General features: G+C 37.6%; 1 protein-coding gene across 4 annotated transcripts in view; it reads left to right on the top strand.

Moving 5' to 3' along the window:
- SUSD1 (sushi domain containing 1) overlaps positions 1-16,353 on the top strand; it is a 235,253-nt gene that overhangs the window by 107,576 nt on the left and 111,324 nt on the right. For all 4 annotated transcript variants that reach the window (XM_075210949.1, XM_075210946.1, XM_075210950.1 and 1 more), the window contains 5 exons: positions 6,586-6,765; positions 8,455-8,634; positions 11,685-11,782; positions 11,864-12,053; positions 15,469-15,563. In XM_075210949.1, the coding sequence (XP_075067050.1) occupies positions 6,586-6,765; positions 8,455-8,634; positions 11,685-11,782; positions 11,864-12,053; positions 15,469-15,563 (743 nt within the window). The remainder of the gene's footprint in view (positions 1-6,585; positions 6,766-8,454; positions 8,635-11,684; positions 11,783-11,863; positions 12,054-15,468; positions 15,564-16,353) is intronic.

Below are 16,353 nucleotides of genomic sequence, written 5' to 3'. Positions count from 1 at the left end.
GTTGTTTGCAAAAAGGAAACGTGTGGGGCGAGTGTAGGCAATTCGCTTGAGAAGTTTGGAGGGGCATGGAAGCTGAGAGATGGGGCGATAACTTGAGAGAGAGTTTGGGTCAGAATTTTTTTTTTTTTTAGAATAGGAGTAATCACTGCGTGCTTGAATAGTGATGGAAAGATGCAGGAAGAGAGAGATAGATTACAGATTTTAGTTAGAGGTGGAATGAGCACATGAGACAGGGACCTGCCAATTTGTGAGGGTATGGGAACCAGAGGACAAGAGGTAGAGTAGGAAGATAAGAAGAGAGTAGAAACTTCCTCTTCACTTGTGGGATCAAAGGCAGAGAGGGTGTCAGAGGATGCTGGGAGGATTTGAGCTGATTGTTAGTCGAGGGAGAGAATACCAATTCAAGTCTGATCTTATCAATCTTGTCCTTGAAATAGGAAGCAAGATCCTGGGCACTGATGGTAGTCGGAGGGTTTGGGGTAGGAGGATTAAGAAGAGATTTAAATGTGTTATAAAGGAGTTTGGGGTAAGAAGCCTGAGCATAGATGAGAGATTGGAAGTATACTTGTTTAGCAGTGTCCAGAGCATTTGGAAAGGTGTGGTAGTTAGCAGTATATGCGCTGAATTCATTAGAGGCACAAGATTTACACCAGTGGTGTTCAGCTTTACGAGAAAGTTTTTGCAGATTTCGTGTTAAGAGGCACTGAAGCCACTTGATCAAGGGCAGTAGCTAGGGTATGGTGAAAATGAGGAACTGCCATATCAGGGGAGGAGAATGTAGAAATTGGGGAGAGAAAGTGTTGAAGAGAGGTGGAAGCATCATGCTTCTCCTGCGTTCACCATGGAGTAAATTACTACCATGATTAATACTAGCTTGACTGCCTGTGCCTGCTGGTGTACATAGGTACCCTTTACTAAACGAGATGTGGCACATGTCATTACACACATAACTTGTTGGTTGCTACAAATGGTAAATCCATCATGTCACTGAGATTGACTCTCACTTTCACTCAGGCTACAGAAGCAAGTAGAATCATATCATCATCATCATCATCATCATTTATTTATATAGCGTCAGCAAATTCAGTACCGATTTACAATTGGGGAGAAACACAGTAATTAACAATACTGATTAAAACAGACTAAGAGGCAAGTCCGCCCTGTTCGCCACCTTACAGTCTATAGGTCAATGGGAGTTGGATACATGAGGTTAAATCTACATATTGCATATTGGTCCAACCAGGGGGTAAATGTATCAAGCTGAGAGTTTTCCGGCGGGTTTGATTCTAGCTATCATTGATTTAGTGCATTCTACAAAATGATAGCTACAATCTGATTGGTTTCTATAGGCAACATCTCCACTTTTCAAACCCGCGGGAAAATTCTCAGCTTAATACATTTACCCCCAGATGGCAAAGGTAAAAAGTGATTTGTATGCTATGTGATGCAGTCACACAGCAATGTTGGCAAGTGGTCAGAGGGTTGTTGTCTTGTGTGGATTGTGCAACGGGTGGTAATAGGGTAACCTAGTGAGATAAGAGGGTGGTTGAGGAATATTATAAGCTTGTCTGAAGAGGTGGGTTTTCAGAGAACGCTTGGAGGTTTGTAGACCAGAGGAAAGTCTTATTGTGCGAGAGAAGGAATTCCACAGCGTAAGTGCAGCACAAATAAAGTCCTGTAACCAGGAATGGGAGGATGTAATTAGAGTGGATAAGAGACGCAGATCTTGTGCAGCATGAAGGTGTTGAGTTGGAAGATATCTTGAGACAAGTGAGGAGATGTATGTTGGTGCAGTTTTGTTGATGGCCTCATATGTTCTGCTTCATACTGCCACCCCCCGATGTACAGTTTTAAGCTATACCACTATTGCTGCTTCCAGCTCCAGATGTACACTGCGCGGGATGGCACTGGCATCACATTTACTGTGTGATGGCTCAATCCATGCTACACTGAGCCACCTGGCACTCCCTCATGCCCGCTTCTGTGACACATGACTCCTCTCAATCCAGGTTTTATATATATATATATATATATATATATATATATATATATATATACACACACAAGTTAACCCGTGCATGATACTCATGCATTCTAGTCAAATCAAGCTACTTGAGGTGTTAAAAAGGTTCTCGTCATGCATTTGGGGCTAGGCCAGGCCTCCTCAGGGGAAGAGCGTTACTTCCCGACTCAAGCGCCCTTTTTTAACGTGGTTTTGTGCACATGTCACCACCTCATCATTTTTCTCCATCACCTCATCCTTCATCTTTATCGCCACATCTATCCAGATGTCTATCCGGACACAGGGATCTCTCTCAGCGGTCCTGAGTATCACACTCCTCTCGCTCTGTCACCCCCGGCAACCACCAACCACTCCCCACTGTCACTTCTCCTTCAAGAAATATATATATATATATATATTTTTATCTTTATAAACACTTTTAACAATTAACAAATTAAATTAACAAATTAAAAACATCTTAGTATACCAAATTTCAGCCCTTTCTGAGTTTTTTTTTCCACACACACACTAAGAATTTAGTAGGTCACTGTATAACTCCGCCCAGCAGGTGGCGCTGCAGCAAATTTCAGCCCTTTCTGATTTTTTTTTTTCCACACACACTAAGAATTTAGTAGGTCAGTGTATAACTTCGCCCAGCAGGTGGCGCTGCAGCTTGGTTTTTTTTTTTCCACACACAGACACACGCCACTAGGCTTTTATATATAGTAGATATTGATTTTCCAAAAGGGTCTATGAATTGTAATTTTTTAAGTAACAAGATTGACCCTGTCTGAGCTGTTTAACTATTGTTGAATTAATTTCCAGAATAAATAAATATTGTCCAGTCCAATTGAAGATTTTGCAATAAAAAGATATTTTATTTCATAGGATTCTTAGCAGAGTGCCTGCTCTAAATTGACTGCAGGTCAATTTAAAAACTTTTACAAGTGGGTGTGTTTACAAAATGATGTCATCACAGAGGTCAATGGCTTACAATGAATCACGGATCTACTTTCTCAGAAGAGATATTTGCACAAGATATAGTCTCTAGCCTTTTCACAGTATTATACCAGCAATTCCTCAATATAATAATATGTATTATAACAATAATATATAATAATATTGCAAATCAGGTTGCTGACAATAAATGTTATTATTATTATATATACAACTTCAACAGTCCACTCTCTTGTAGTACCCAATACTACAATAATTTTAAAAAGTGTATTAATAATAAAAAAATCTTCCTTTGATTTGACCATGTAGTGCTTAACTCAATTTGTCCTATCCTAAGTGTGACCCTTCCACTGTACTAGTGTGTATTTTGACCATTGATTATTCTATCAATTTCCATTTTTGTTCATCTGTTCAACCAGTGATATATGCTCAATATATTATCCCAAATCTAATCTCTAAACTAATGAATTTCTTTTAAATTTGTGGATTGAACAAAGAAATGAACTGGACTTCACTTTTTACCTTTTTAAAACCATAACAGCATATTCAGAATCACTCTCAAAACCCCCCGTTCTGTAGTTGAAAATAGATGATGCTGGAACATATAGAAATCAATGAGGAGAAAAACACGTAGTGGCCAGCATGTATAGCTCATTCTTCTTCGCTGATTCGTCCTTCTTGTACCAATCAATCTTTCAGTTCCTGAAACATATTCTCAAGCTGTGGAAGTATTTCTCTCTCTTCTGCTTGGTCTTTTGATGGCTTGGTGTTTCTATTACAAATGGTAGAGTGGATCCAAGTGTCTCTTTTCATAACCTTCAGTAATGTGGTAGCAGTCTTCAACACCTAGTAATATCATTCCCATTGCTTTATTACACAACCAGAACACAGTAAATTTCTACTTGTAACAGTCAGTGTTTCACAAGTCTGGGGAGAGGATCTTCAAACTCCCTTTTTTTTTCAGTTGTTTGACTTATGGTAATCAAATATTTGACAGTCACTTCATTGTTACAGTTCAAAATGTCATGACATGTGGCTGCTTCCCCAAACAAAAATTGTTTTTTTTAACAAAATGAAAGTTAGATAGAGGTCTGAAAGTGATTATGATGCTGTGCAAAACCAAAAGATAACCCTCTGGCCACACCAAGCTTGGCTCAGTCATTACTTTGCTCAATTCTAACGGCAGTACCTAATATATATATATATATTCAATAATTGATCACAATTACCTTGTCCTTCATTAAGCTAAGGTGCATGTTATCTTTCTTAAAACAATGAAATCAATACATTTTTCTTAAGGTAATAAAACAATAAACTAACTTTAACCCTTCTAAACAATCTTACTTCTATCCCTCACCTAAGTTACACTGTTCACAATATATATATATCCAGTACTATGTTATATAATGACCAGTATAAATCCGGATGTAATCACATAATGTAAAGACATAATGATAACCTTCTGAACTAAATTGCAATAGAACATCAAGATATGACAACCTTCTTAACATTTTCTAAATCTATTATACAGCAAAACATTTTCCTGATCAGGTCTACATAATTAATCCTTTTCTTTATATATATATATATATATATATATATATATATATATATATACCACCAGACTATAAAAATCTACTGTACTATACACATACGTTTTCACAAATCCCACACCATACGTAAATGACGAGAAATTCTAAAAGACAGTAATCTGTGCGTGCAATATAACAAGTGACAAAGGTGCAATCAGATATCTACTCAATAATTTCTAATGCAAATATGGATTGTTCAGAATGTGTTCGTGTGCATTTTGTTGACTATTGTTGACTCAAAGATATACATATAATACAATTTTGAAATTAGTTGTGGTAATACAGATACATTTTTACAATTCACGGTAATCTTTGACTATAGGAGAAGAGACAAAATGTCTTCCAACTCATCCCACTATGCAGAGATCAAACAAAAACATCTGCCTTATTTTGCTTCTGACACCAGGCTAACCTCTGGATAGTGAAATACAGATTTGAACAACTCATAATTAGGCTATATCATATCCCTGTCAAAAACGTCTAAGAGAATATTTTTTGTCATTGTTGTGACATCATGATGTCAATCTTTGGCAAGGTAAGATGGAGTCTTGTCATTCGTCCAAAAATCGCAGATTTTAGCATCTTCTTATCACAACTTTTCAACAACCCCCCCCCCCCCTTTTTCTCCTAATATCTATTGGGGAGGAGAAAAACAAACAACCAAACAAGGATTTCTGCTGCTGACCTGTGAAAACAAATTTATATATAATAGAGAGAAAATATGAGAATTCATAATACACATTATTCCATTACACATTACACTAATATCATTTTCCAAGGACATGCATACTATATATATGGATTTTTCATTTAGAACATTTGATAATGACCGTTCCCCTACAATCTGTTTTATAAACAGTTTAACATTAAGCATTTTCCAATAACTCATAAATAATCCTTACGCACTAAACGCTGCCGCAACTATATTTTGCAAATATTTTCCCGCCCCCAGCCCGATCAATACTGCTGCTGAGCACTGTCAAGGGCCCCCTGGATGCGCAAGGCCCCTGGGCTGTAGCCCAGTTAGACCTCGGGTTAATCCGGCCCTGTAGGTGCCACATAGGGAGGGGAAGGGGGAGCTTATTGCCCAAGCATTTGGAAACACCCTTCTGGAAATCCTGCATTTGCCCCTGAGCTGAAGCGAAGCATTTAACACACGTAATCAAAACATAGCCACAGACAGGCTCATCTTGCCTCATTTTACTCATACCAGGTGATAGCAACAATCTCCAATTTGGCCACACATGTAGGTGGCAAAATTGGATATGATCTTGCATGTCTGTGACTGGAGCAGTCGTCTTCGGCAATCATTAGACACATTCCCCTTCAGCAGGTTTGCACACTGATACACAACAGACAAATTTTTAACATAGTTAAACACCAGTTTATTTTGTCCTTCTATAAAGGCTTGTGAAATTATTTACAACAATGATACAGATACAACATATCTTTTGTGAAGCACCAAGACATTGTAATAAGTAAACCAGAATCATAAATAAAAAAAAACTATAATGAATTACAAGTAATTTGATTTATTTACTGGTAAAATATGGTTCACATTTGCACATACCAAACTTTTTTTACCAGCTTTTATTCATAGATTTGTTTACACATCCAGTCTGATATCATGATACATCTGTATTTTGACAGAATAGTTGGGAACCACTGTTTTAGAATATCAGATAGACAACTTATTTAAGTTTCTACCTTTAATGCATAGGTACAGTACTGATACATAACATAGTCACATAGTCATGCAAATGTAAAATAAAAAGGATAAGAAGTTAAATCTGTAGTAAACCCAACATGATAATAGCTTTAATGTATCCATTACCTGTAACAAATGGACATATTAATGAACGCATTACCTGTAAGTAATTACCTTAAACCTCAAAGATATGTTCCAATATAGATAAATTGCAAATGTTAATTATTAAACATGACTATGTCTATGGGCAAAATTTTTATATCATGTAAATGAATGCTTAGATAGTGTCTCTGTAACAAGGAATAATTGTAATGTACTGGTCATAGTTGCAGACTGTGGGCCTCCACCTTCTATCCAGAATGCAACACTGGGTTTGCTAAGGAACACTACATATGGAAGCACGGTTACTTTTGAATGTCTTCCTGGCTATGTCATGAACGATGGGAACAAGTTTGCCACCTGTAATGTGGATGGAGAATGGATAGGAGCTAATTTTACTTGCAGAGGTAAGTTCAATTGATACAGTTCTTATATTTCTTGTACATTATTTGGCAGTAGTTAATATGAAACGGAGGTGAACTTCATCTCACAGAGATTGCAATATACAAACATTGGGTGCCACATAAAAAAATAGGTGGGGCTATCAGGGCTGATTGATGTATCTGGAAAACTAAGCAAAGAGAATGGGGCAGCATTTACAAATACTACACTTCAGCTAAAAGCTATCCTACATCACATTACACAACCTGACCTTGTTAGTGACTGTCTGTTCCCAGCTGCCTACAGTTTGCTTCAATAACAAAATCATATGGAAATATCATGTGCATAGAAACAGATTAGATAAATGATTTCCACATTATTTCAAATTAATTCACATCTGACTAGCTACAAAGTACTTTCTGTGTGTATGCAATTATATTTATTCTTATCCTTTTACCATACTTGCCAACTCTCCCGGAATGTCCAGGAGACTCCCGCATTTCGCGAGAGTCTCCCGGACTCCCGGGAGAGTATGGCAATCTCCCTGATCTGCCCAGAATTTGGTTCAAACGCCGCGATTCACCGGAAATCACGGGGGCGGGGCTAAAATGACGCGCTTTCCGAAGCCCCGCCCCCTACACGCCCATCTCCACCATGCAGCTCCCGGATGAAAATTATTGAATGTCGGCAAGTATGCCTTTTACTTTTCATAGTGCCAACAAGCTCCACAGAACAGTTTCTGCCCTAGTGGAGCTTGCAATTAAATTCCCTATAACATGCACACAAACATACCAGGGCCAGTTTAGTCAGACACTAAATATACCATTAACATGAACATATGGAGAACATATAGACTCCATACAAACAGCAATTTGGTTGGAATGAAGCACAAGGCCCTGACACTGTGAGGCGACACTGCTGAAAACTGTGCTAATGTTCTGCTCACAGCGCTATTTCTATCTGTTTCGTTATGAATGACATGTTTTAAGAATCACATGACATAACTAATGGTCATCCATGTGGTAATCAGAATTAAGTACATTGTTAAAATAAGCCATATTCTTATTTCAGGTATGTGCCTATAATGAAGCAGCTGTTTTAGTCAGCAAGTTTGCGGGGGAGGGGTCAGCAAAATGAAAGTAATGAAATAAGAAAAATCCAAAGTTCTCATAAATGAGTGATATTCACCTTGGTAGAGCTAATAAATTACAAATTATGATAAATATGACAAAAACTCATATAAATGATTTGTATAATCCTGATATTTGGCATCAGGATGCACAAACATAACCTTTTTAGGACAGGTAGCGCGTGTGTAGCATTTTTATAATGTCATGATTTATATATCTGTCTGTTATAACCCTAGATCCCAGGGTCAGGCTGACCCATAACATGGTTTATTGCTATAAAAAATAATCTAGGCATGTGTATCTTAATGCTGTATTGAAAAGAGAACACTGAAACTAAATTCAATTTTGCTTTAACAACTACTAAATTATCTGCTGATACACGTAGTAAATTATTTTGCAACTGTGGCAGTAAGGAAGAATGAAGAGTGAAACATAAAAAAGAGATTCCCTAGCGTGTTTGAATTTTTTTGGACATTCAAAGTTTTAGAATTCCATTAGTGATATATTATCTTTGGATTTTTTTTAAACTGGCCCTGTATTTGCATCACATGGATTTCATTTTAATTATTTATTTTTCTATTGGAGAGATTGACTGCGGAACACCTTTAATCATTGAGCATGCTAATTGGATGTGGAATAATCAAAGCACCATGGGGAGCTATGTATTTTATAAGTGTAAACCCGGATTTAAGGATAATGGTGCAAAGAATTTCTCTATATGCCTGGAAAATGCTACTTGGGAAGGACTAAATCTGACCTGCACAGGTATTTTGTGCTAATTGTAGAAATTAACAACATTTTCAAAATGGTCCACACCTCATGTCACATTTGGCTACACAAATGTTTTGCATGTTTTTGTCTGTAAAATTTGGCCTTAAGTGTTCTTAGTCCTACTCCAACTACAAGCAGAATTAATTGACTATAGTTGTCACAGCTCTATTCATAGATTTAAAATTCTGTGAAATGCAAATGTCCAAATAGTTTACAGAATAGCATTGAGCGCAATGCCTAAGCACGAGTGCAACTTTATTGTATCACCAGAACTTCACACCTCTTCAAAACGGACCAATGTGAAACTCAATTTGCACAAATTTCACTGCAAAATCGCTTAGCATACCTAATTCCCAAACTTTTTAAAGGGACACTGTAATGAAACATACAGTATATTCAAATGGGTAGTTAATTGGGTATGCTTGCTATCAATTTTGGAGATAACCTTTTGTAAAATAAATCTTCATTTTTACTTGTGTACTATGGGATTACACAGAAAAGCTGCAGTTGTTACTTGTGTAGCTCAGTCCTTTTTATGGTGTTATAAAATAACTGGTAGTATCACTAACTCAAAAATGCCCTCCTTCGATGTAGTTATACTAGTTGGCAAAAGTTAGTTTACAGAAAAGAGCTAGTATCAGAGGCGGAACTAGCGAGCTGTGGGTCCTGGTGCAGAAAAGCGGGGAGGAAAGAACCAGCTCACAGCTCACTACTTCCCTGTGCAGCAAGCTCCATTAAATCCATGGGCCCCGGTGTACTGCACCTGCTACATCAGTGGTAGTTCCACCACTGGCTAGTATACATGTCAGAGTATCAGAAATGAAGATAATTGGGATATATTTGTGATTCTGGCTGAGGGTTATGATATTTTCCTACACATGGTAGACTTCCTGTCAGTGATCTCATCGAATGTCCCCGCAACCAGCCTTATTCCGGCTCCTTTTGCACAAAATAACTGATAACAAAGAGCAGGCACTTTAACTGATGTATATTGTCAAATCTGTTCATATTTGATGCTGTACATTTACCGTATTTCCCCATGTATATGACGCTCCACTGTATATGACGCACCTGTATAAATCATGTGAAAAATTGAGTATTTTGCAGAGTAATTGTGAAAAAATTGAGGATGTTTTTTGCAGTCACCAGAGTAATTGTGCAGCAGCAGGTACAGAGAAGAGAGACGGAGTTCTAACGCTATTGTCAATTCTGCCTTACCCTGTCAGATGCTTCCTCTGTCCAGTAAAGTCTTCTTTCTTCTGTCCATTCTGATCCTGATGCTGGAAAGTCGCTTACTGTCCTCTTCGCGATGACCGGATGTCGAATCAGGACTTTGACAAGGTCCTGATTGGAAAAACGCCAAATGCAGAAACCGGAAGTGTGCGTTCCAATTACGGTTCACACACCACATCTGGTCATCGCGAAGAGGACAGTAAGCGACTTTCCAGCATCAGGATCAGAACGGACAGAAGAAAGAAGACTTTATTGGACAGAGGAAGCATCTGACAGGGTAAGGCAGAATTGACAATAGCGTTAGAACTCCGTCTCTCTTCTCTGTACCTGCTGCTGCACAATTACTCTGGTGACTGCAAAAAACATCGGACGCACCTGTATAAGACGCACCCAGTTTTTAGACCCAAAATTTTGGCCGAAAAGGTTCGTCTTATACATGGGGAAATACGGTAATTTGAGAACTTTCTTTATCAATATCTGCAGTTCTTAGAAGTCTGTTTGAAAATTTAATTAAATAAGTTCATACAGAAACTTCCCTTTGCATGTCGTACTTGGAACACTGTGCAGAGTGGTCAGAGTTAAGAATATTACTACTTTTACTACCATCTAAGTGACTAGCTCAGTGGGCCTGATTCATTAAGGAAAGGAAAGCAAAGAAATGAGTATAAGTTTTCTCCTGGACAAACCATGCTACAATACAAGGGGTGCAAATTAGCTTATTATTTTGAACATAAGTAAAATACTGGTTGTTTTTCATGCACCACACAAATACTTCATAGCTTTATTTTTATACTGAAATTTAAAGTTGATCTAGGACATGCCCTATCCCAACTATAAATCTAGCATCACATTTTAAATTTACATCTCCCTTCAATGCTACATGGTTTTGCCCATTTGCAAAGTTACTTCTTTTTTTGCTTTCCTTTCCTTAATGAATCAGGCCCAGTAAGTTTATTCCTAAGTATGAACTTGGAATACATTTTAGGGCCTGATGCATTACGGAGCACAAAGTGAAAACAATTAGAGTTTTTTTAAAACGGATGTAAAATACAAGCAGGTACGCCCGTATTCAACAAGAAGAGGATCTCAAGAAACATTGCCAGCTAAATACGAGTACCTTCTGCCTATATGGCACTTGCTGTAATAAGACAGAAACAACACACTGCAGGATACACACTATGCATATGTATATATAAAGTCCCATCAGAATGCACAAATAAAAATGTAATTATTAAATACATTAACACCTGTTAATAATATTAAATAAAAAACACTTTTTTAGAAAAAAAAAAGTTTTTTCTTTAATTTTTTAATATGAAACACATTTATTAGGATGTTATTAATGCCTACTCGACATAAAATGCATTTTTACAGTTGCTCTTGATTGCAAACACATGTTCTAACATGCATATGGGATCATTATCACTATCACTGCACCATTACAAAGTTGTGCTAGAAATACTATGGGTAACATGTTAAAAAGTGTACTTCATTTTTTATTGATTTTTTTATTTTTCAAGAACTACAGTTTTTAAAATATGCGTTTGTGTTTGTCTTTCCCTCTCTCTCTGTTCATCTCTCCTTTTTATATCTTCTTTTGTTTTTCTTTCTGCTTTTCTCTTTTTGGGGTTTGATTTGTCCTTTTTTGAATTCTTGATCAATTTAATGGATTTAAGTGAACTATCGCCTATGTATAAAAGTCATATATAAAATATAATACCAATTAACCATTTAATATCTTCTACAATACTTGAACTGATGAAATATGTTAAAAACTGTAAATTGTCACTATCAATTTACCTTATTTTCAGTAAAAGAAGATCTGATAAGCAACCCACTTATTTTCAATGAAACGTGTCTGCAGTGGAAGAAAAGTAGTGATATATTTGGTTGGGAGATCTTGTATGAGGTAAACTAGGTATATATAAGGGCACCACTGAGAAAATAATAGAGACAATGCAATAACTTGGTATCTCCTCTCTTACAACAGTTCAGCATATTTGGAGTAAGGTGGCATGACAAAGACTTTGTTGACAAGAAAACATTCAGCTATATTACAGACAGTGAATATCCAGCTGTGTGTTTGGAACTTCTTCCAGATACTAACTACACACTGACAATGACAGTTGTTTCACCCAAACTTCCAGCCATATGGTTAAATGTAACAGTGCGCACAACTAGTAGGTAACAATTTATTTTGCACTAATATGTTTAAAAGTAGAGTGTGGATACTGTTATATATATAAAATGGTTGAAGTGGAAATTTAGAAGTGCTGGTATGGAATTTTAATTTTGAAATAAATGGCCGGGAGTCTGGACCTCCCTAGTCATCATCATCATCATTTATTTATATAGCGCCAACATATTCCGTAGCGCTTTACAATTGGGGACAAACATAATAAACTAATAAACAAACTGGGTAAAACAGACAAAGAGGTGAGAAGGCCTTGCTCGCAAGCTTACAATCTATGGGAGATTGACACATGAGGTTAAGTCTACATTTTGCATTTTGGCCCAGCCAGACTGCAAAGGTAGGAGTGACTCATAAGCTAAATGAACCCGTCACACAACAATGTTGGTCAGGGGGTAGTTGTCTTGTGTGAAATTGTGTAACAGGCTAAAGGTAGCGAGGTTAAGAGGGTGGCTGAGGAATATTATAAGCTTGTCTGAAGAGGTAGGTTTTCAGAGAACGCTTGAAAGTTTGTAGACCAGAGGAGAGTCTTACTGTGTGAGGGAGAGAATTCCATAGAGTGGGTGCAGCCCGAAAAAAGTCCTGTAACCGGGAATGGGAGGATGTAATGAGGGTGGATGAGAGACGCAGATCTTGTGTAGAACGGAGTTGCCAAGTTGGGAAATATTTTGAGACAAGAGAGGAGATGTATGTTGGTGCAGCTTTGTTGATGGCCTTGTAGGTTAGTAAAAGTATTTTATATTGGATTCGGTATAAAACAGGCAGCCAGTGTAGAGACATACAGAGTGATTCAACAGAGGAAGAACGATTTGCAAGGAAAATCAGTCTTGCCGCAGCATGCAAAATAAATTGTAGAGGTTTGAGTCTGTTTTTGTGAAGACCAGTAAGGAGGGAATTGCAATAGTCAATGCGGGAGATGATGAGTGCATGTACTAAGGTTTTTGCAGTGTCTTGCGTGAGATATGTGCGAATTCTGGAAATGTTCTTTAGATGTATGTAGCAGGATTTAGATATAGAGTCTATGTGGGGAACAAAGGATAGGTGTGAGTCAAGGATTACACCTAGGCAGCGAGCTTGTGGGGTGGGATTTATGGTCATGTTATCAACAGAGATAGAAATGTCAGGTATGCTCTTCGTGGGTGGGAATATTATTAACTCTGTGTGTGGAGTCTGGACCTGCCTAGTCCCTCAAAGGTTTAGGGATTTTGATAGAGTGAAATTAATTTTAGATGCTTTTTCACACTCATCTCCATTATATCTTTCATGATACCATTTATCTTTCTATGATCTCTTTCCTTTCCTATGTGCCCCTATCTTCATTGCAGGTATCCTCCCTACATGCTCTCTACTGTGCCTCACATCCTGCTTCTCTCGCTCCTCCCATACTCCTTGATCCTCTCTATCTATCCCTGCTCCTGCTCCTAATATTCCCTCTCACTAATAAATTCACACTTTGCCTCTCCGTCATCACACTGTGTCCTTTCCGTCTTAAAACTGTGCCCTCCTTTATCATCATCATCATCATCTATTTATTTATATATCACCACTAATTCCGCAGCACTGTATTCACATCAGTCCCTGCCTAATTGGAGCTTACAATCTAAATCCCTTAACATATACACACACAGACCGAGAGAGACTAAGGGCAATTTAATAGCAGCCAAGTAACCTACTAGTATGTTTTTGGAGTTTGGGAGTAAACCGGAGTACCTGGAGGAAACCCACACAAACACAGGGGGAACAGATAAACTCCACACAGATAAGGCCATGGTCGGGAATAGAACTTATGACCCCAGTTCTGTGAGGCAGAAGTGCTAACCACTAAACCACTGTGCTGCCCTCCTTCATCACAATGTGCCCCCTCCTTCATCACAATGTGCCCCTTCCTTCATCACACCGTGCTCTCATTCATCACAGTGTGCCTCCTTCATCAGACTGAGCCCCCTTTATCAAACTGAGCCTTCATTCACAAAAACATGAAACTTAAAAACATGTAAGCATGACTCAAATAGTCGGGCAATGTGTAAGATGACTGTAATTGTGTCATCATGCTACTGCTCTATTTTACTCATTTTCACATGAAGGATGCATATGCATATGTCCATATCTCGTTTTCTGTATATTGTTGATTTACATCAATTTATGCCTGAAGAATCTGAATGGGATCGGGCATCGATGGGCAAGTGTAGGCTGAGTACAGTAAGGGTGTGTTCACATAATTACATTTAGACGTGGTCGCATCCTCAGATACGCCTTTTAGGAGGCATATCTCTATTCACAATACTCAATTAGCATTTTGGACTACTGAAGAAAAGAAGATTCCCATTTGATGTTTAAAGCTTAACATAGCAAAATGTTTCTATTTCATTTAATTTGTATTTGGTATTTGAATTTAATCACATTTTAAATTGACAATGTAAATGTAATGTATTAATAACATTGTAAGACAATATTCGCTCTTGTGTATATTACACTTCTTATATTATATTGAATACAAATTGGGTAATGTAACTTTAGCATTTACTACTAGCACTGTCAAGCCAAATCTCTATGCTTTTTCTATGCTATTCTGGGGTATAAATATATAACCCAGAATAGCCTAACATAACATATACCTGGGGGTAAATGTATGAAAGTCCGATTTTTTCAAGTCGCCGGAAATCGGCGACTTTGCAGCTAAAATTTAAAGCGGCGATGGCTTGTAAAGGCAAGTTTGCATTTTGCTCTATATCTACCCAGATCTGTGATTCCAATGTAAGGGAACACTTACAGATTTGGTCAAGGATGGAAGCTGTATTATAGGTAAAAACATTTGGCAGGATCAGGCCTTAATTTCTTAACTGATCCTGAGATAAATCCCAACATAATAAACACATTCAAACAAACAAATGTGAGATATAGAAAGACAGTGACAATGACCTTTCATTCTCATGACCTACTTTAAGACATGTCTGACAAACAATCAGGACTTTAAGAAGAAGAAGAAGTATTAGTATAAATAGTTAAAACTAAATATGGCAGTGGTCCTAAAGTGCTAGTAGGCAAGACTTTAGAGTGATAATTTTACTCTTTCCACGTGTGCATTTCCATCTTTGTCCACAATCCTGGAAATGGCCATGCAGACAGTTTGCATGGAACTAGGCATTTACGGCTAAAAAATAGGTTCCACGCATCCATATATTATCTATTTAGTAATACAGACTTTTAATCAGGATATCACCAAAAGCTTAGATTACAGAACACATATTAAACTTACAACTGTGAAACATAGTGAAAGCAGACTATGAAACATTGTGTATTAATTAGTAAATCTCATGAAAGACAAGTTTTCCTAGGAAAATATTATGACATTTGAAATATTAAAGGATAGTTAATAAATTAACTTGTATATGTCTGTTTTGCAGTGAAACAAATGTTTGGTAACATTGTAGTGTTCAATGAAACATGTTTGACATGGACTAGAAGTTTTTCACCAATAAGGTCCCTGGAAGTCTATACAGTAAGTACATATTATGTTTGTGTGTACATTAAGTTAGCATTTAACACTGCATTTGAGTTAATTCATGCAACATGCATTGACTGTACTGGCTGTATTCATCATCATCATCATCATCATCATCATCATCATCACCAATTATATAGCGCCACTGATTCCACAGCGCTGTACAGAGAACTCATTCACATCAGTCCCTGCCCGATTGGAGCTTACAGTCTAAATTCCCTAACACACACACTCAGACAGATGACAGAGAGATAGAGACTAGGGTCAATTTGATAGCAGCCAATTAACCTACTAGTATGTTTTTTGGAGTGTGGGAGGAAACCGGTGCACCTGGAGGAAACTCACGCAAATACGGGGAGAATGTACAAACTTCACACAGATAAGGCCATGGTCGGGAATTAAACTCATGATCCCAGTGCTGTGAGGCAGAAGTGCTAACCACTAAGCCACCGTGCTGCCCCAAGGAAACATTAAGGAAACATCACATTGTGCCACCAATTGTTTATAAAGTTTCAAATAGCAATTACTTTTTTCTTTACCTGCATTACCCTTTTTACCATCACACACTATTGAAACAATGGAATTGTACATGTGATATCTTGATTATCTTTGGCTGCTTTGCATTATCGGGTTGTTACATTAGTGTTATTGGTACCGCATTTCTTTGTCAACCTACTGTACAAAGTGAATTTCAGGTTGCATGCTGTATGCCCTCTTCTTTAAATAGTTCTTATACAGAATGGGTGTTCGGTGGGACACTATAGAGACACCAACTTTTCCCACAGCA

Source organism: Mixophyes fleayi, chromosome 1, assembly GCF_038048845.1.
Source record: "Mixophyes fleayi isolate aMixFle1 chromosome 1, aMixFle1.hap1, whole genome shotgun sequence".
NCBI classification, from domain to species: domain Eukaryota; kingdom Metazoa; phylum Chordata; class Amphibia; order Anura; family Limnodynastidae; genus Mixophyes; species Mixophyes fleayi.
This window is presented reverse-complemented; position numbering and strand designations above follow the sequence as displayed.